Source organism: Triturus cristatus, chromosome 1_2 (genome assembly GCF_964204655.1).
Source record: "Triturus cristatus chromosome 1_2, aTriCri1.1, whole genome shotgun sequence".
Lineage (NCBI taxonomy): Eukaryota > Metazoa > Chordata > Amphibia > Caudata > Salamandridae > Triturus > Triturus cristatus.
In genome coordinates this window covers 946325990-946346637 of record NC_140580.1, presented here as the reverse complement: position 1 = coordinate 946346637, position 20648 = coordinate 946325990, and the positions used below count along the sequence as shown (strand labels likewise).

At 47.3% G+C, this 20648-nt stretch overlaps 1 protein-coding gene across 4 annotated transcripts in view; it reads left to right on the top strand.

Annotated features, from left to right (window-relative positions):
• Positions 1-20648, top strand: part of C1_2H9orf43 (chromosome 1_2 C9orf43 homolog) — a 285830-nt gene that overhangs the window by 175132 nt on the left and 90050 nt on the right. For all 4 annotated transcript variants that reach the window (XM_085609947.1, XM_085609948.1, XM_085609945.1 and 1 more), the window contains one exon: positions 10289-10431. In XM_085609947.1, coding sequence (XP_085466073.1) covers positions 10289-10431 — 143 coding nt within the window. The remainder of the gene's footprint in view (positions 1-10288; positions 10432-20648) is intronic.

Sequence of the window (20648 nt, the reverse complement as noted above, 5' to 3'; positions counted from 1 at the left end):
CGCACCCTGCGCCCCCTGTCGAGATGATATGCCTCTAACAGCAGCCCTGCTTACACAACCAAGAAAAATAAATGTTCATGCCAGGAACCTGCTACCCCACAACGATCATGCATGAAGCAGTACCAATGGGGCTCCCACCTTTGAAGGAGACAAGCAGCTAAGCCGCCTGGCATCAGTGTGAGCCAGTCACAATTCTCACGCAGGAGAGCACCCAAGGGCCAGGAACAGCTCCCTGCCCACATGCCAACAGAGACAGTAACAAAAAGTGCTACACTCCTCTTTCACACCTGCCCCATATGTTTGCATTGATGGGAGAAGTCTCTCCCAGGACAAAGACAGTCAGCAATGGGGGAGACGAGTATCATGTACCCTCTGGTGGCAAGCAGCTACCTCAGCAGGATAAGTACATCCAAGGTAGTGAAGCCAAGGGCAGCCACAGAAACAAAGTCTAAGCAAAGGCAGTACCTCAGAGGAGAACAACTAGCAGAGCAACCCGAACCTTTGAACCACAAGCGGCAGCGCCTGTGAAGAGCAGCACAGCCCGCAACATCAGCAAGGCTGTCCCTACATCCCAGAGCGAGCAAGAATGTTTAACTGGAGACTGTCAAAGCCAACAGATACTGTTGCCACAGTGGACGGGCAGAGATATGCAAAAGGCCCCAGTGCAGCATCAAGAACTGCACGGCAGAAAATGTGCCCCCATTTATTGGAGACCAAGAAACGAGACTGGCCAAGAGAAAAGACTGCACCGTTCTACCCTACCAGATCCAAGCACATGCAGCGCAAAAACCAGATACACAGCTGTGCAAAGAAAGAAAAGGCGGCGCCTAGTATGAAGAGGAGAGTATCATAAGCTGAACATTGCAAGCCAGAGTGGTAAGAAGCCACCACAGCAAAGAAGAAGAGCCGGCACACCAGGTGCCAGAAGAGGGGCCCCAAGAAAAGACGAAGCATGCGCATTCCGAGGTGCATGACACATACACCCAGAAGCGCGTCAGCATGGGTAAATGCCCAGGAGGGAAAGAGACCTCTGTAAAAGAAAAGAAGCACTGCTGGAACCAGCAGGGAGATCCCATACATCTCCACAGCAGCAACGGAGCCCGGAAGGGGCCAAACGCAGCACAGTGTCCTCCGTCACACTGCCTCAAGCAGGAGTCATCAGTGACCCAAGGCTGACGAAAGGAGAGTCGTACACCACAAGTGGCCAGCCGTCATCACAGCTCTCAACTGCCCGTGGAAGCCATTCCCTGGAGAGGGAACGCCCGGAGCAGGAGCGTCAAGAAGCTGCCTGAAGAAGGAGCACCCAAGATCAGTGGCTGCTCGCCATGCAGCCGAGAAGAGCGACTGAAGGTTCGCCTGAGTGGTCCGCAGACCATTGAAGTTCAACGGCCCCGTTGGCCGTGTTGAAACATGGTGCATGAGATTGCACCTGGAGAAGAAGCCGAAAACGAGTGGAAATCGTGTCACCCAGAAGAGCTGGACAAACGCTGGGGTGTCAAAGACAACGAGAGGAGAAACAAGAGGACTCGTAACACCACAAGCCAAGAACACCTCCAAAGACATCAGACAGCCACCAAGGCGGACCGACGGCCCTGGCGACAGCACCAAGGGAGAACCACACGTAAGCCACAGCAAGCGCAAACCGCGTTGCTCCCATTGCTTCACAGTGAGACCGTCCAGCCCCGAGTGTCGGCAATTGGAGTCAAACGGCATTCCTGCCCCTGACCACAGATGCCAGAGGTGCAAGAGAAGATTCAGAAGAGGTGGCCATGTGGCTACGACATCCATTCCGAAACTTCCTCTCCTAGTTAATCTTTGCCACCTGTCGTCCAGGCCCCATGGCAGCTACGTCATCAGTGCCATGTGCATGACACTGCACTCAGCAAGACACGTGGAAGTGTGACCAGAGGGTCCGCACCAAGAATCGGACAACCAACTGAGGTCAGAATGGGAAGTCGTGACTGGCAGGGCCGGATGATGAAAACCCAAGCTACAACCGGAGTGAGTCCTGACGCAGCGACAGCAAGGGAAGAGGGGGATAACCCGAAAAGGAACTGGCAACCGCACAGCGGTAGTCTGAGGGTAAGCCGCACAGCCTGTGCGAACCGAGTCTCATGCCTCACGTTTCTCAGCGTGTTCATCACTCCACCGTCATCAAAGTCCCAACAGCCCAAGAAGTCCAAGGACATGAATGCAAGTGCCTCCCCAGAGGACATGGAGGTACCTGGCCACTCCCTGCCTCAGGTGATCGACACCAGACTAAATGTCTGCAACCATCAAGGCAAGTCATCACCCGCCATCGTTGAGATTCACCACACGGCTGGCACTGCCATCATGCCAGTCCTCATCAAGTGCGTCAAATGAAACCATCTCGAGTACCAATGGATTGGAGTTGTACACTATTGCCAAACTAGCTAACAAGAATACGCAGAGCCTAACTGCTAACCTGGCCTACACCTGAACTGCGGCAGCGAGAGCATGTCCTGACCAAGACCCATACACCCTTGAGGTTTGTGCGAGAGACTGGCTACTGGCTCCTCGGCAGTCTTGCAGCTGCCCCCAGTCGGCACACATGCAGCCCCAGTGCAGCCTACAAGCAGTCCCGTGGCAAATCCGACAAATGGCCTCCGCAGGCAGGAGAGCTGGAAGAGACACTGCCCCACCGACAGGTCACCGGACGCAGCAAGACAGCCAAAGAGAGACTTCAGGCGATCCTGAAAGAATCCAGTGAACTGTCACCATGGACTCCCACCATGATCATGACCCACCCAGTTAATGAACTATTGTTACACACCACATACCATCATCCAGGTCAGCAGGCGGAAGTTACGTGGGACTAAAGGACATGCTTACACCGGCACGTTCCTAGTGCGCAGATGACATCTTCAAGCAAGAGTTCGTGTCCGGAACCGATCAGGTTAAATGATGAATACCTTCTGAGAGTGTCCTGCCACAGTCGAATTCACCAGCCCTTGTCTGCTGTCTTCCTGATGCCGGACCCGAGAAACTGATGGACCCTGTGTTGTATATTTCGTTACTGTTTATCCCTACAGGTTGAACTATAGAGCTTTTGTTTCATTAAAATTTGGGAGGAATTTTATGTCCTGCGAGGCACGTTCTAGTGTCTCGACAGGCATAGAGTTTATAGCTGCTCCCCTATGGGAGTGGGCACACTTGCACCCCCACACGCATCCCTCACAGGCGTCACGAGTGACGTGAGCCTGCTAATAAAAGGGCCCGAGTGCACGTGCTCGTGGCTAGTTAACTAACCCCACTCCTGGTCTCCGTGTCGTGCTTTCAGCAACATGTGGGCCTAGTGCCCACGACGCAACAATGACGACGAGTGGGTCTTAACCCATGTGCGAGCCAGCAACTACCTTGCAGGTCCTTGGGGAGGAAAGTAAGTGGCACTTAAAAAACTGCCACCAGCGTTTGTTTGGAAAGAAGACGGCAAGCAGCACCACTGCCTGATGTGGAGTGGTGAACTGTACAGTGCCGGAGAGATACGTGGCGGGCTGGCGAGTGGCACTCCTAGCCTGTGCATGTGGGTGAAAGGTAGTGAGGAAGCCCTCTAGCAAGAGGGATGAGTGCGGACCATCCCTGGGTGCACGTGCTCGTGGCTAGTTAACTAACCACACACCTGGTCTCCGTGTCGTGCTTTCAGCAAAATGTGGGCCTAGTGCCCACGACGCAACAACGCCCAAAGAGCAAATCTTCCGGGGTGAACCAAGATGCCGTACCAGTGCCTAAAGTGGCCGTTCCTTGTACAAAGCTAATGTTAAAATGGCTGCTGTTCAATTTCATAATTAGCGAAGTAAAGATTATAAAGCGTACTCCTAGCCTCTGGTCCTGACATAGAAACTTAATGACATGTGTGTGCCTGCCCTACACTCAGTGGTCAGCTTGCACTGACTTGTTCTTTCCCCCAAGACTCACAATAGGGCTGCTGTTGAAAGCCTCTCATGACAGACAAGACTCTGTCACCACAAGAAGCTTTGAGGCCTCTTCATTGCAGAAGTTCACACCCCTCCCTTAGCTTTGCTAAGTTTAGGACATATTTCTTTATTAAGAAGAGCTGAAGCATCTCAGTTCAAATCAAGAGATCAATAGGTCACTCATTCTGCTCATGTGCAAAAAGGCTGCTTTATTGGCAGCAAGCTTACTATCTCCTTCGCCAGAGGAGCACAAACTAACATCCTACTCAATTTCTCTAACAATTTAGTACTGACCCAACCCTAACGTTTCCCTCCCCCAATTCCTGCAAACATAACGACAATTTGAATGTTAACTTTTAGTCCTCTCTTGACCTCATGTTCTTTTTTCTGACAAACCTTTTCTTTATCACCTTCTCCTGTCCGCCTTTGGACCAGGTCCCTCCAATTGAACTCTCCTCTACTGCCTCTCCGCCCCCCGTTTGTCTTTCCTCCTTCTAACCCCCATTTTACCATCCCTCCAGCTTTGCCCACTCATACTGCTTGCCCCGAAAATGATTCTTCCCATCATAACCTCTTCACACCACCCTGCTGCTCCCAATACCTTCTGAACCAGGGCGGGCGGTAGACTTCCACTATGATAGTAACAGAAAAAGTGATTTTTACCAGCCGACTAGGCAATGTACGTGCCAAATTGTACCAAAATCTCACTGTGTGAGGAGGGGGCGGGGCATGGGAGGGGTGGGACTCATGCCGAGAAGTACCTAAGAGGCACTTTTGCCCCCAAGCCCTTCCTCCAAAAACAAAAAAGCTTGGTAAGGCTGATGTCGTTGTCCTGGGGTGCTCTCACACCCCTTAATGAACTCCAGCAGTTCAAAGCCTCAGAAAACGAGCTGGAAATCCACTATTTACAGTGATTTTCAGCTTGTTTTCCCTGCCACCATGTGATATAGGTTCCTCACCGGGTGACCGCGTGGTGAGAGCCGATATTGTGTGTCACATAGTGGCACCGTGTGAGTTGGAAGATCCGAGGCAATCATGCCCCCCCCCCACGTTACTGCGCTCCTCCTTGCCCTCACAAGAGCCTCATTGAAAGGAGATATTACACGCCCTTCTGCCCAGGGTCCATCTTGTAAACAAGGATGCACCTCATGCACCTGTATGCAGCGCTGCGAGTGGGGCATCTAACTGGGCCTAGCAAGGCTCCCCATTGCAGCCCCTGCTATTCCTGCTGTCTGACACAAAACAACAAGAGACAGTTCTTTAAATATACCCATTCACTGTTAAACGGTAAAGGTAGCACGATCTTCTTGCTTATAGCAGAATAAGGGAGACCCCTGCTGTCATGTGGTAAGAGTTTCTTCCTGTGTGGGCGAACCCCATTAGAGAGGCTGTGGTTCTCTCAGAGTAGAGACCCATAATTAGCCGGCTTATATTAATGTCACAACTACTAATAACTGTATTGAAAGTTTGCATTGTTTGACACCTGGCTTAGGACAACTGGCTTCTCGGGGGATGTCCAGGCCAATTTCATGGACATGCCTTTTGATGGAACCCGTTTTTTTGGGGAAAATGCAGATTCGGCCCTGGCCAGGTTCAAGGATTCTCAAGCTACATCCAGATCCTTGGGCATCTACTTCTCGTGGCCAGTCTTCCTTTCGCTCCTTTTGTGGCAACAGAAGGGGTTTCCAGCCATGTCAGACCTATCCCAGCCACCGTCATGCACAGACTGCCCAAGCAGTGCGAGGGCGTGGATGATGTGCATTCTGATCCATTAATGGAGGCCAGAAGTAGTCGACCACTCTGCCTACAGCAGCTGCAGCCTCCAAGCACTCCTTGTCTGAGTCTGCCAGACCACACTACCCCAGTAAGCGGAAGAATTTGTGTCCATCTCCCCCACTTGAGATCCATAACATTGGACAAGTGGGTCTTGCAGATCATTCAGGAGGGCCATTCTCTGACTTTCCTTTCTTTTTCTCCTCCCATTCTGCCAAATCAGGAACAGCTGACGGAGGAGCATCTGAAATTGCTCCAGGAGGAAGTTACAGTTTTTCTTGGCCAAAGGAGCTATAGAAAGGATCCTGGGTTCAGAAGTAAACAGTGGTTGTTATTCCCGCTACTTTCTGATTCCGAAGAAGAACAAAGGGTTGCGTTCCATTTTAGATCTTCGGACTGTCAATCTATTCCTCAAGAAGGAGAAGTTCAAGATGCTCACTCTTGGTCAGGTTTTGCCTGCCCTAGACCAAGAAGACTGGATGGTAGCGTTGGATCTGCAGGGTGCGTATTTTCACATCCACATGATGCCGGGCCACAGGCGTTACCTGCGGTTCAAGGTAGGCCTTGAGCACTTTCAGTTTACCGTGCTCCCCTTCAGCCTTACCAGTGCCCCTTGGGTGTTCACCAAGGTAATGTCGGTTGTCGCAGCTCATCTGCGCAGGTTAGGGGAGTCTTCCCCTACCTCGACGACTAGCTGTTGAAGGCATCCTCGCCCCATGCAGTTGTCTCTGCAGTACAGAAAATGAATATTTCTCGCTGGGTCATCCTCTGCATTACAATCTGCTATGCTCTTGCAAAAAAGCAGCCCCCTGGGGGATAAGGGCCCATTCCACCAGGGGAAAGGCTTTGACTATGGCCTTGGCTCGGGGTGTCCCAGTCCAAGACATCTGTCAGGTGGCAACGTGGGCATCATTGCACACATTTGCAAAACACTACTGCCTGGATGGTCAGGTCTGCAGGGACGAGCACTTTGCCCGCTCAGTCCTACAGGACATTCTAGTTTAAGGTATTGGTCCGCCGCCCACAGCCGGGATGATATGGCCTGGGTATCTAATTCAAAGGTAGGTAATCTGCAGTTAGAAGTCTCTATCAGATGAACAAGTTACTTACCTTTGGTAACGCATTATCTGGTAGAGACTCTATGTAGTTGCAGATATCTTACAGGCCCCACCTATGCCTCTCCGCTTTGCGGACTAATATTATAGGACTAGGGTTAGCCCTCCTTTTCAGGGACCTAGTGTTTCACACAACTGCGTCAGTTACTTCGTGGCTCTGTGCTTCTGGCATGCAAAAAACAAAAAGTACTGGCGTCCACGCATCTGGGAGGCTCCTAGATAGGTACCGTGACGTCATAACCAACACTACCAATGCCGACTTCGTCACACAGAGCCGAATGGAGCCACCCGACGTCACGCACAAGGGTTATTGCTCAGGAAAAGTTTTCGGATCCAGCCTGATGCGTTGGAAATTCAAAGGTAAGGAATCTGCAGCTAGATAGAGTCTCTACCAGATAATGCGTTACCAAAGGTAAGTAACTTGTTCATTACAGCCCTGACTTTTTGCCAAGTGTATATCCCATAGAGGGCTGTAGTATAGCCTTTAATAGAATATTACATTGCACAAAAGGGGGTCATTTGGAACTTTTATGTCATTACACGGATAGATCAACCATGTTCTTTGCTTACGATAACGTGTCACATGAGGTCCTGACATGTCTCTGAAAACATGGAAATGTCACACATAAGCAAACTTAAAACTTGGCAGCTATGGCCTCAAGGACATCCTAAATTATTTGTAATCGGAAGAAAAATGTGAGCTCCTTAGTCTCCCTGGAAACACGGACCCTCCCTTGGACTAGGAAACACTCAAATTCAACCCTAAACTGAGGGGGCAGGCGATGAGGAGCACAGCCATCTGCTTCCATTGTCAGAGCTTTAGGTAGGCACATTAAAGATGGAGACTTACCTAGTCTGCCTCCAACTCTGGGCTTGGACTGTCCATTGGTGTCCTCTCTGGCTCTCTTGTTCCACTGCATGCACCAAAAAAAGAGAGCTGTTATCGCACCACTTGCAGTGGACCATATGCATGTCCAGTCATTCTTGGGGGAGCCAATAAGACGCATAAGTGTTCAGCATCCAGGGAACATAGGTCACACAGCTATGTATTGACCTTCACCATTCAATGATATCCCAGTACTGAGATATTACAGAGCTCTTACAGTGCACATCTATACAGACCTCACTTTGCACTGAAATCCAGGGCCGTCATAAGCAGGGAGCAGGCCTTATTTTTGAAATATCTGCCTTATTTAGAGTTTTGCAGATGGGATACATTGTACAAGCTTTGACAGATATCCCCTCCTCCGTCTAACAAGTGCCACAGGCTATAATGAAATTGTAATACAGTGGATGGGACATCCTCCACATTTATGACGAAGTATCCGGTCCTCCAAACTCTAAAACTCTGCTTTTGGGATCTATTCTCGATAAGGAAGGTAACACAACCACCACTAGGTGTCACCATTTGACCACAGAATGGCATCACATCAAGCTTTGACATGCGTCTCACAAAAGCTTCTGACACGCCTGCTGACGTCCTAGTAGAGGAATATTTACAGGCTCTCATGATGCACCTGTATACTAGTGTGCATCACTATTCCATTACTAAGACACCTGCTAACCTCTGACAATGCCCCTCTTTTGACTTCCATCTGCCATTCATTACCCCGTAGAGAGTCACTTGCAGTATTCTCATCATGCATTTATGTTCTGATCTCTAAAATGCACAGTGATCGCACCACTGAAACATCAAATGTTTACACAAAGCATCTGTGTTTTAATTTGTGCTATGCCCTGATGCCCCACTATTGAAACATAAACACGTGGGCCTCGATTACAAACACCTGGTACATTTCTGACACCATGCAAACCATTGTTTCCATGGATGTCGGAATTGGATTTCTGGTGGATACTTCTACTTGCAGATTCCTCACCTTTAGAATATCCCTATCTGTGGCAGTAGGTGGCACTTGCTCCATCTCGGTGCTAGATGCAGTGCAAGCGTGACAACATTGGAGCCATATAGCGCCAGCCCAGCACACTGACGTCAGTTCCCCATCCAGTTTTTCTGAATCCTTACAGGCAGAGACAAAAACAGCATCAGATCGAGCGGGAATGTGCAGTGCAACAGAACTAAGTTGGAACTGTATTCATTTTCAGGAACCTATGACCATCCTTCCAAACAAGCAATAGGGCAGATAAGTGAGGCATCTGCAGGTAGATAGAGTATTCACCAGAAAGGTCATTACCAAATGTAATTAACTGTTTAATCTTATTGATACTTCTACCTGCAGATTCTTCACCTGTAAAATAGTTTCCATAGTCGTACTTCTAGGAGGCCTAAAGGAATAGTTAGACTAGAACATTTTGGAGCACCAAGCATGCAAAATGTCCATCTCTTCTCACTTTAAAATCTAAGCAGTGGTGCTTTGAAAAAGTGTGACCGGAAGCCCATGTCGCTGTGTGATAATTCTCTGCCACAAAACCCCTCCTGACCAGTGCTGAGTTTGATTCCTTCGCTCTGGTGAGCATGGATTCCAACTGGTGGTCCCTTCCTAGTAAGGGCATAACAGATTTTAATGCAGAGGACGATCCATCATTTCAATGTCCTCTTCCGGACCACTGTGCCCTTGTTGCTGCATATATATCCCATAAGGAGCTGGTCGTCAGAACCAAACTCCTTAGTCCGGGTGGTGTAAAAACTGACTGCCCTATGATGGTCCAGCCAGGGTAATCTCTCCTCCTCTGGTGGGATGGGGTGGGGAGAAAAAGGTGGGACGTGGAAGGGGGCAGGGAAGCTGATTAGTCATTAGTCCTCAAGGCTAGTTTGTCATGGCAGAAGCAGGTGGAGGGGTGGACTAGTACACAGTGCATTCCGCTCACTGAAGTGCTGCGCTAAAGTGATGGCTACAAAGAACACAGTTCTGAAGGTCAACAGTCGCAACTGGTAATTGTTGAACTTTTGTTAATGGCGCTATCCTACCACAATCACAGCAAGTATTACTACTGAGTAAATCTAGGTTATACCATCCTCGGCTCTTTTACCATTACACATTCATCTCTCTTATGAAGAACCAGTTCTGAGTAATCTCTCTTACAGCTAAACCAGTATTTCAGAGAGTCTGAGTTTCACTACAATGGCAGCCGCTCTCTGTTTAGTCAGAAAGTTTGTTGATCCAGATAGTGGACTAAGAAATTAAGGCTATCAGGTGGACCCAATGAAGAATGATCTTCGGAATAAATATAGTTTACCCCTATATCCCTGAAACTGATAAGAATGGAACACAAGAAGGAAGACACGCTTATTGCCGATACTCCACCTTCGTCATGGATGCAACAGCGGACGAACATCATTTGTAAATGGGTGCCAACAACCTTGACTGGGAGCTCCCTAAATTCAGTTCCAAACTTTAAACGCTGGAGCATCATGAATTATGTTTGCTTTGTCGCCTTAGTTTTCCACAGAGTACTGGGACGTTTCAGCATTTCCTCCTTATAATGCTTGTGTTTTTTTATTTACAGGTTCCACAATATCCAAAGAAGAGGTGTCTTCCGATGGCAGCAAGACATGTTCCTCTGGATTGACTCCCGTATCTAGGGAATCCAAGGCCATCCCACCTCTAGAAACCACCCCTTTGCTAAGCACGGAACTACCAATAAATATGGTAAGTCCTTCTGAGACTGCTGGGACTCAGTAGGATTCAAATATAATGACACCAGCTTTGCTGCCTAGCTCCTAGTTAAGTGTTGGACTTGGCCCTTTTTGCAGGGTCATCCTAGAACTTTTTGCCTTCCTCCTGTGTTTTTTTCTGACCTGTTGTTGGTGGTTTTCTGACTCTGGGCACTTTACCACTGCTGATCAGTGCTAAAGTGCATGTGCTCTCTCTTGTATACTTGGTAAGATTGGTCCACCCCTGTTTGGCATATTTAATTTACCTGTAAGTCCCTTGTACAATTGTATCCCATCTACCCAGCACCTGTAATTTAAATGCTACTAATGGGCTTGCAGCGCTGCTTGCGCCACCCACCGAAGTAGCCTCTCAAACCTGCCTCAGGCCTCTGCCACTGCATCGCCTGAGCACGCAGTTCAATGCTGCAGTGATGTGGCATGGCAAGTGGTTCCCACAGCCAAACTCCCCTTTTACTACATCTAGGTCACTCTTAACATAGGCCCTAGCTAGCCCTCTGGGCAGGGAGCGGTGTAGGTAAAAGGTAGGACATGTGCCTTAACTGTGTGACATGTAACGGTAGTGACAAACAGCCTATTTGGTTTCTCACTGCTGTGAGGCAGCCCTCAGAATAGGGTTGCATTGGGAATTCACTGATATGTGCTTCAGTGGTAATTTCTGATCTGGGAGGGGTAGCGTGACCAAGTTAGGTATGTTTGGAAAAGTAGTGATAAATCCTGCTTATTGGTGAAAGCAGATTTATTATTACTATTTTAGAAATGGCACTTATAGAAGTAGGCATTTCTGTGTGCTTAATAGTCTTTGTGCCCTGCCTGGATGTTTATTGACCGTCTGGTTTTGACTGACAGGAGAGAGGAGATGTGCATTCACTCAAGACCGTCACAAGGGGGGTTGAGGTGTGTCCTACCTTTCCTGGGTGACTCAGCACTAGGCTGAATAGACCTTGGCTGAATTTAGAGTTACGGGAGGAGTTTCCCTTGCACCTGAATAGGCCTGGTCTGCATTTGGAGTGGTGGGAGGAGTTGCACCTGTACCTGAATAGGGCTGAACCTGCCTTCTACAATGCTGTCCCCGCCCCCCTGTGGTGTGTCTGGGGTCAGAGCTTACAATGTGATTGGGGGTGTTGTGCTCTTCTAATATGTGTTTGAAGTGCCCCAGAACAAATACTTTCGCACTATAAATAGAGGGGCTGTGACCCCATGAAAATGTGAAGACACTGCGTGAGCTTGTGATCATATGCTGCTGGTTCTGTATGCTGCCCCAGAGGATTGCTGTGCTGCCAGGGAACCGTCATCTGGACTCTACCTATGTGCCGGCCTGAGCCTGCTTCCTGCCCGGGCCCCCAGTGATCTCCCAGGGCTTTTGTGGCCTGCCCTATGGATGGGAAAATATAGTGCATGGTGAGCGCTTTGGTGACTCAAAGAAAGCACTTGTGGAGCGCTGCCTTTTATTCCCTCTTGCTTGGAGAAAGTGCATGAAGAGCACTCTCGTGTGCCGGCAGCGCGTGCAGCGCTACCCTGCCTGCGTGGTTCTGGAGGGACGGGAGCAGAGAGCTGAGAAGGATGAAGCCCTTTCCCTCACCCTGCTCGTGCCGGCCGGGTGGTGAGCGTGGGGGTGTTGCCTTCCCCGAAGATCCAATTCGGTGACCTTAGCTTGCAGCCCCACCCGGAGGGGTTGCTTGGCAACCAACCGACGCAGAGTGCTGATCTGCCCAATTTACTGAAGCACCAGGGTGCTGGCTCGGGAGCTGCGGCCCCTGCGGGTGCTCCCAAGAGACGGGAGCAGAGCACGATAAACTTCGCCATGTGCTTGGCCGGGTGAAACCATTGCCAAGAGAACATTGCAGAGTGAAGGACAAATGATCACATGAACAAATGTGATAACGATCAAATCTAAGAGAAGAGGAGGAACTTATGGGTGAGAAGGAGCTTGGATAACCAAGACCAAGAGAAAGAGGGATAGATGGAAAAACTGTGACCATAGTTAGATATTGAAATGATACGGAGGAATTTAAAACACATTCAATAAATATGTAAGCAGTGCTGTTCATGAAGAAGAGAGGCAGCGTTTGATAAATGGTGCAGATAAAATGGGGCTGACTTATGTTATGCAGTAGTTGTCGCTGCATTATTGCATACCCCAGATCTCGTTAGATCTTTTTGCAGATAGTTATGAGGCTCCAGAATGCTTGCTTGTGCCTACAAAGATGGCTCAATATAGGATTTAGCTACCAAAAAAATAATCCAAGCACTGATGGAAACGAAAACACGTGCAGGCTCCATTTTTATAAAATGATGTAAACATTTAAAAAATGAAACTCGAGTTAGGTAATGAACTTGGTGTTCGCAGGGGCGTAACACAGGCCCCCGCAGCACCCTGCATGGGGGGGGGGGCACGGTCCGGGGGCCCCCTCAGCGGAGCCAGCAAGCACTACACATCCGTCAGGTATATTTGGTAATTAAATGGTTACAGCATTGCCTTCGTTCGTTGCACCAGCACCTCGCCATGGCCTCTTCATATTGGTGCAAGGTGCGCAGATGTCTACGCGACTGAGCGTTCTTCACCCTTAGGGTGGGGCTGGTCTGGGGACCAATTAAAAGTGCGCGTCTGAGGCGAGGCCTCACAGAGGCCAGAGATGACCGTGAGGGACCGTGCTGCCGCAAGCCATAATTTAATTATTTCTAGATCCTGGCTAGCTTTGCAGTTTTGCCCTGTCTTCTGCCTCCCGCCCCGCAGGTGAGTCTATCAGTCCACGTCAGTCCGTGTCAGAGGGTGGGGTCACGTGGAATGAGATGCATGGTGTGGCGGGCAACCGGGATTAAAAGTAAAAGGTCATATAGACCCCAAAGGTTTGTCTCTGTCTTTCTTCCACCATGAAAATTCGATCACCACTATGACTCTCTGGACACCCACATGGGCCTCGTGATGTCAAGCCATCATTCGTCATTCCATCCCGCTCTCCCCTAGTAACCGTCACATCAGTTCACCACACTCAGTAACTGCTACCATGCCGAGGTCTTTCTGGAAGGAGCCCCAAGAAAAGCGTATGGGCAGCGCTGAATACTTATTGAGCGTTGAACTGAGGCCGCCAATACTTTCGACTACTTGAATTTCTTGTGAGCGCTGCAGTTTCCATCATGGCCGTATATCTGAAAGTAGCAGCCCTCTTAATCGAATCCTGACGTTACACAGATGTGAAATATTTACCAATTTATCAAAACACTGCTGTCTTGCAGTATATTACAGCTATGCAAGGTCAGCAGTCGGTAGGTCTTTGCTTTCCCTTCTTAAGTTCTTTTTTTTCCTTGTTTCTTCCTGTTTTAATCCATTCCATGGGGCTTTGGTATTTGTTGGGTCGCGACGCGTCCTGGTGCGTGAGAGCTAGCCAGGGAGAGACACGTGGTTTTCTGTGGACCTGTAAGTGTGTAACTTGTACCTTGTAAAACTTGTTAGTCACTAATGTTGTGGTCGCTCAGGTTCTGTGACAATAAGCATAGCAGGTCACTCCTAACGACTGTCATATTTGTGGAGAGCACTCCGAAGTGACTCTTGGCGCTCTTGACAGTTAACAGATGTTTATTGTTACCCAGCCCAATGATACTCAGTTTATCATCCTCGAAAAGATGAAAGCCTGTGTGGACCCACCAGGAATTGAACCTATAAACATGGGCTCAACCGTAGTTCACTTTAGTGGATGCAATTATCCACTGAACAACCAGACCCACAGTCTTGAAGCACAAATTATTAAATAAATAAATATTTTAAGCAACAAACACATTGCGCGCTGGTATTTAGGCCGTGTGATGCAATGAAAAGAGGTGAGTTGTGAAAACATTTACGGCAATCTGAAAGCGTAGTTATGCACAGCACTAGCCGCAGGCCCGAAAATTCAATGTCGGGTGAAATTTCTAGAAAATGATTAATTGACTTAATATGAAAGTTAATTGAACCTGTCCAAATCCAAGATCACATTGAAAGCCCCGCGTTTGGAGTTAATACTTTTGACGGTGTAATATCTCATCATGGGTATATTTTCCTAACCAGGTAAGCTGGCATGGGCCACAATGCACAGGAAGGTTCACTGCTTAGTGACCTGAATGTCTGGAGTTCGGATTCTAGTAAGGGAGGCTCAGACTTCCATGCCCCCGAGGTTGGTAAAATGAGAGCCATAAACTGGGTAAAAACAATATCTGTTAGTTACAGCATGCAGAAATGGCAGTAGTACACTATGACTATGTACACGCAACCTATTATTATTGTATTTCATTGTAGTAATTATAGATCTCTTTATACTTCTTAAGGAGCCCTGGGCTCTCTTTTTGAGCTGGGTGTTGGTTTTAGTTTGTCTAAACTGGGCTGTTTTCCACTTATTTGCTTTTTAGGTCTCGCCTGACCCAGCGCATGCGCTGGTCTGGCGAGACTTATTGAGAGGGCTCCAAAAAGTGCTACCAGGCCAGCCTAGAGCTACAGTGCATGTGCGCGGGCGCGCGTGCCGCGTTTTACCGCTATTGCTTTCACTTTCGGCTGCACGGCAGCTTTGATGTTTGATCGTGATCGCGATCGTGATCACTTTCACTCTCGCAGCAGCACGGCCGCTTTGCATAGCCAATAGGTCTCGCTTTTGGGACCTTATAAGTATTTAGTTACGCAACTGCTGCATGGCTAAACACTTATAAGGTCCCAAAGGCGAGACCTATTGGCTATGCCAATGCTTGTTCTTTTGTTGGCACTGGTGTTTTGCAAGACCTAGGACCGACACATTGGGTTATTTTTTGGTGACGCTGGTGTTTGGCCAGACCTAGGACCGACACATTGGGTATTTTTTGTTGACGCTGGTGTTTTGCCAGACCTAGGACTGACACTTTGGGAATTTTTTGTTGACGCTGGTGTTTGGCCAGACCTAGGACCGACACTTTGTTTTAGTAATAGTGCACTTTATGAAACCTATATTCAGGTTATTATTATAAATGTATAAGAGCCTTCAAGGACGTTAAAAATACATTAGTGTGAGAAATAAAGATTGTTATACGATACATTAATATATATTTAAGAAGCATTTTAAAAATGTAAATATACAGTAACAGATATGTTGAATGAGAGGAACAATATTTCTGTGTAGATATCACTTGATGATTTTACCGCACATTTCATAAACTGTGGATATAAAAACCTACATGGCTGTGTTTTTAATCTCAGGTAAAAAATACACGATGAAGGTTATACACACCTGCCTTGCAGCGGTGACAAATCAGCCAGTCTTGGGTTTGGGCCACCAGACCCCTATTGAAGCTTGTAATGATAATCTATCTGTTCTCAACAAAATGTCATTCTACCCTTGTGTTCAAGAGAAATTGACATAGGATTGCATCATATTGACCGAGGCTGAGTAAGCTAAGATCTTTTTTCACTTAAATTTCATGCAGTGTTCACTATCGAATATGTAAATAGCCTGTGGGATGGCCCTTTTCAAGGACAATTTTAATTGGCTGGTGAACTATCTGTTGAATTCTTCTAAGTCAATTAAAAACTCAGTAGTGCTTCATTGAAATGCCTAGAAAAAGCACAATGTTACAAATGATTTTAAGTTAAGTCTTGTTTTAAAACCAACTTCAGTGAGCCCTCCTTTGAGTGCGTCTGTAGGTGTATGCAGTGGGTAACCGCAGCCAGGGCTAGGTGTAGATGCCTGATTAGCCAAAATCAAGCAGCAGAGATTGCACTGGAACAGAGATCCCCACCGAGAAAAGTGAGTACAGGATTGTTGGGCCTAGCCCTTTGTGTAGGGTCACCCCCAATCTTTTTGCCTTCACCCCATCTGTTATCTGAACCAGTTTTGTAGGCTTTTAGGACTCTGCACAGTTTACCACTGCTATACTGTGATAAAGTGTTTGTGCTCTCTCCTTTAAGCATGGTAAAATTGGCTTACACCCAATTGCAACATTTAATTTACTTGTAAGTCCTAGTAAATTGGTACTACATGTAGCCAGGTCCTGTATATTAAATATTACTAGTGGGCCTGCAGCACTTATTGTGCCACCCACTCAAGTAGCCTTTTTAAACCCCATCTCAGGTCTGCTATTGCAGCCAGTGTGCGCAGTTTTAAACTGCCAATTCAGCCTGACAAAATAAACCTTTTGCCAGGCCAAAACCTCCCTTTTTAATACATATAAGTCACCCATAGGGTAAGCCCTAAAAACTCATAGGGCAGGGTGCGTTGTATTTAAAAAGTTGGATATGCACTTTGAACTTTTACATCTCTCTCAAGTTTGTTTTTTTCTATTGCAATGCCTACCCTTCCCATAGTATTACATTGGGATACCTTATTACATTTAATAAGTGATAACGTTTGTTTGAGAGCAGATAGGAATGTCATGTTTGGAGGCTGAGGAATTGTAATTTAAAACCCTCTTTAATGGTGAAGTCAGATTTCAGTCACAATTCTGAAAATGTAACTTTTAGAAAGTTGGCATTTTCTAGTCCTAACCATTTGATGTCTGCAGCCTGTTTCCTCGGTCTCATGACTAGTGTAGTTGGCAGTTGGCTTTTGTGTATTCCTCCCAGACAGCCACAGAATAGAGGGTCTGGGTAGGATGGGCCATCCTGACTTGATGAGAGGTGCAGAGCAGTCACCTGTCACACTTGCACTTCACAGACTGCCCTAGCTCACACACAGAGGACTCTTCACTAGCCAAGTGTGCATGCAGACAGCCTGGAACCAAGGCAGGGAGGCAAGAAATTCCAGACCATTCTGTGGGGGGAAGACTCCAGAAGTTTGTTTTCACTTCAAAGTGGACACAGGTATAAAAAGGGACCATCAGGCCCTCACTTCCGTACACTCATGGACCTGTGGATACTACAGAAGAAGGACTGCCCTGCTGCTAGAGGACTGCCTTGCTGCTTGAGGGCTGCCCTGCTGTCTGACTTGGACCTGTACCCTTCATCCCAGGCTGAAGTGACTCCAAGGGTCAGCTGACTGCCCTCCTGTTCTGAGCTACCAGGATATAACAAGCTCCAAAGGCTTCACTGTAATGGACCAGCTGACCTGCTACACTGGATCTGCCTGGTCTCTGCTTGAGTGAGGTCCTGCCTCCTAGTTCCTGGACCCTTGGTGGGGCATCAGTTGAGCTATTCCTAGGAGAAAAGGAGAAATCTTGAAGTTTTGGGCTCTTTGTGCCAGTTAATGGGCCAGTTTGTGCCAAGATCTTGACGCCCTTGCCAACCTCCAAAGTGAAGCTCTGGTGAACCAGACTCTTCACTCTACAGTGACTGCTGCCTACGCGTGATCTGCACTTAGCGCTACAGCATCGACAGCCCGCAGTGACCGCCAAAACAAAGCGCTGCAGGCGCTGTAGTGACGACCGTCCATGACGCCCGACAGGACCTTCGCGCCACAGTGACGACAGACTGCTACGCCTGACCTGCTCTTCGCACTCCAGCGACGACCATCCCCGACACTGTTCTTACTCCTCACGACCTCTTCCACCGCAAACTGGACTTTTCATGCTAGACTTTAGAAGGTAACTTTTTCAGCGGAGCTAACGTGGTCCCTGTATCCGGCCTGCGCTCCAGCAGGTTCTGCCTGAACTTGTGACTTTCACCCGGTCTTGCACGACCAGATAACCGCAAGAGGCACTTTTTGCTTTCAAGCTCAATGCTTAATCTTAAATATTTAAAATTGCATATGTCAGTTCTACTGATCGGATTTTAGTCATTTTGGTGTCATATAATATTATCACATTTTACTCAATGTTTCTAAATCTGTGTGGTATTTTTCTTGTGTTCTGTCTACACTTTACTGTTAATGCGCTGCATAAATACTTTACACATTGCCTCTACGTTAAGCCTGACTGCTTTTGTGCCAAGCCGAGGGTTAAGCATAGGTTAATTGATTAACCTTTGTGTTTCACCCAGACAAGGATTGAGGATGTTGCTTTTGTCCTCATCTAACACCCAATTATGAGAGCTATTTTACTTTCTGCCATTAACTGTCACAACCTTACTTTTTTGCTCGTTGAGCTTAAGGAAATGTTTAGTTGCAATGTGTGCATTTTATGCAAATGATGTCTCAGACCAAGAGGAATAAGGCCAAACAAAATCAACTTGTCAGCATGCATCAAGGTGAATGGAATGAGATCCCATTAGATTAGTAAATATTCCAGGTAAATCATGTAGGTATAGTGAAAATAGAATGGGGAGCATATAGATATCTCTATCTTAGGCAATTTGGAGTTTCTATGTATACAGAGATTCCACTATCTTCGCACATAACTACTGTACACCCCATGGAAGAGCCCACAGCAGTTATTAATTTCAGAAGGGTATCTCGAGGGCAGATCGTTTTTCCCAAAGAGTTGGTTTGTCAACACGACCACAAGCTGTTGAGAAGTTGATAAAAGCAGTAAAAACAGGCTTACTCTAGTTGTGTAACACAGGACCCCGCAGCCCCCGTGGTTCGGGGACCCCTGAGCTTCAGGAGACCCCCAAGCTGCAGGGGGCCCCCTCAGCACAGTACTCAGGCCTGAGAGCTCCGGATTAAATCTGGAGAGGGGGCTTCTCCATGTACCTTGCAGGGGGGCCCCTTCATCTTTCGTTACGCCACTGGGTGTTCGGTACAGTTCATTGATAAGATTTCTATTCTTGGATTATTTGGAATTATTTCAGAGAGGGTGTGAAGTTTTGGGAAACCATGGACCAGGTATACTAATGGGTTTTGTTGCTGTAAACTCTGCAATTCGCAAAATCACAGAATTTGTGACTGCAAAATTCTTTTTAACAATTTATTGTCTCCATTTTGTGATTCAAAAACGTTTCTTTGAATCTCAAAAGGGGGGGTTGGACATTTACCCAATCGCAATTAAGAAGGGGCATGTTTTGGGCATAACCTCTAAATTGTGAGTCTGTAATTTATGCATCAATTGGTTGCAACAGCAGTTCTGGCTGCAAACAGACTCCCCAGTTGAGGCAGTAACTGTTTTGCAAACAGGAAGGGGCCCCCTTTGGACCTGGCCCCTTTTTGGAATCAAGGATGCAACTTCAAGGGAGTAGGCAGTGGAAGGACCACTGACAAATCTCACTGAAGTTTTTCAAAATGCAAACCTTTTTTTATACAGCTATTTCCTTTATCCAAATTGGGTCCTGCCTAATGAATATAAATACTCAGTTAATTCTGGGACCCACTGCAATTCCCTGTTTTGCAACCAACCTATTAGTACTTAGGTCAGTTTGTTGCATCAATTTGGAGTTGCTAAAAGTTAGTCGAAAATTTGTGACCGCCTTTTGCATATTCAATCTGAGTGCATGTGGCCCCATTCTTCTATGCAAACACCATTGCCATAGAACATGTGTTGTTCAAATTTAGGACCAGGTGAAGGATTCAGTCATTTTTACTGATTAGATTCACAGAAAGTACTATGTAAGCACTGATATCAGCAACCAAACTCAAAAGAATTCAAGCTATTTCATATACCCTTCATAATAACGCAGTCATCCTAATCTCAGCCGATCAGTAAATTTATGAGTTAGACAGTGCTTAATTTGAGCCGGTGGGAGCCAACAGCTCTGGTAGTCGATTAAAGAGCATGAAGTGGACTGCGCAGATTTGGTATTTGGTGCAGCTACATTTAATTACACCTGCCGGAGGCTTTTGAGCAGAGTTTTGGGGCATCAGCAATAAAGTATTATTTCAATGAGAACGGGGCTAGAGGGGTGGGAAGTGATTTATGGAGCCTCATGGTAGACAGAACGGCACACAAACCTATTCCTGATATGTCCTAATGGTGCTGGCAGCCCCTACAGGTCAGGTTAAAGTGTCTTACAAGAGTTGAGGCTCTGCCTAGTAAGTCAGGTTTTGACAGAAAGAAAATGTATGACATAGATCAGAAGTCTTCAAACACAATTATGGAGTTATACCTGGCTCTTGTGCTTTACAAGGGACTGGTGAATAAATGTGTGATGCAAACTGCACTGCTTCACCTCAGTCTCTGAGTGTTTGACCGCTGTCTGTCTCAGCTTTATATTCAGGTGCTGACCTCACTACTAAATGGCATAACAGTTGACTCTGTCTTTAGATCCATTAGTAATTATTATTATTATTATTATTTATTTTTATAAAGCGCGTAGTCACCCGGAAGTATCCCAGCGCTGAAGAACCTTAGAGACATGACTGAGGACTGAGTTACGGGCAGGGCATAAGGGCT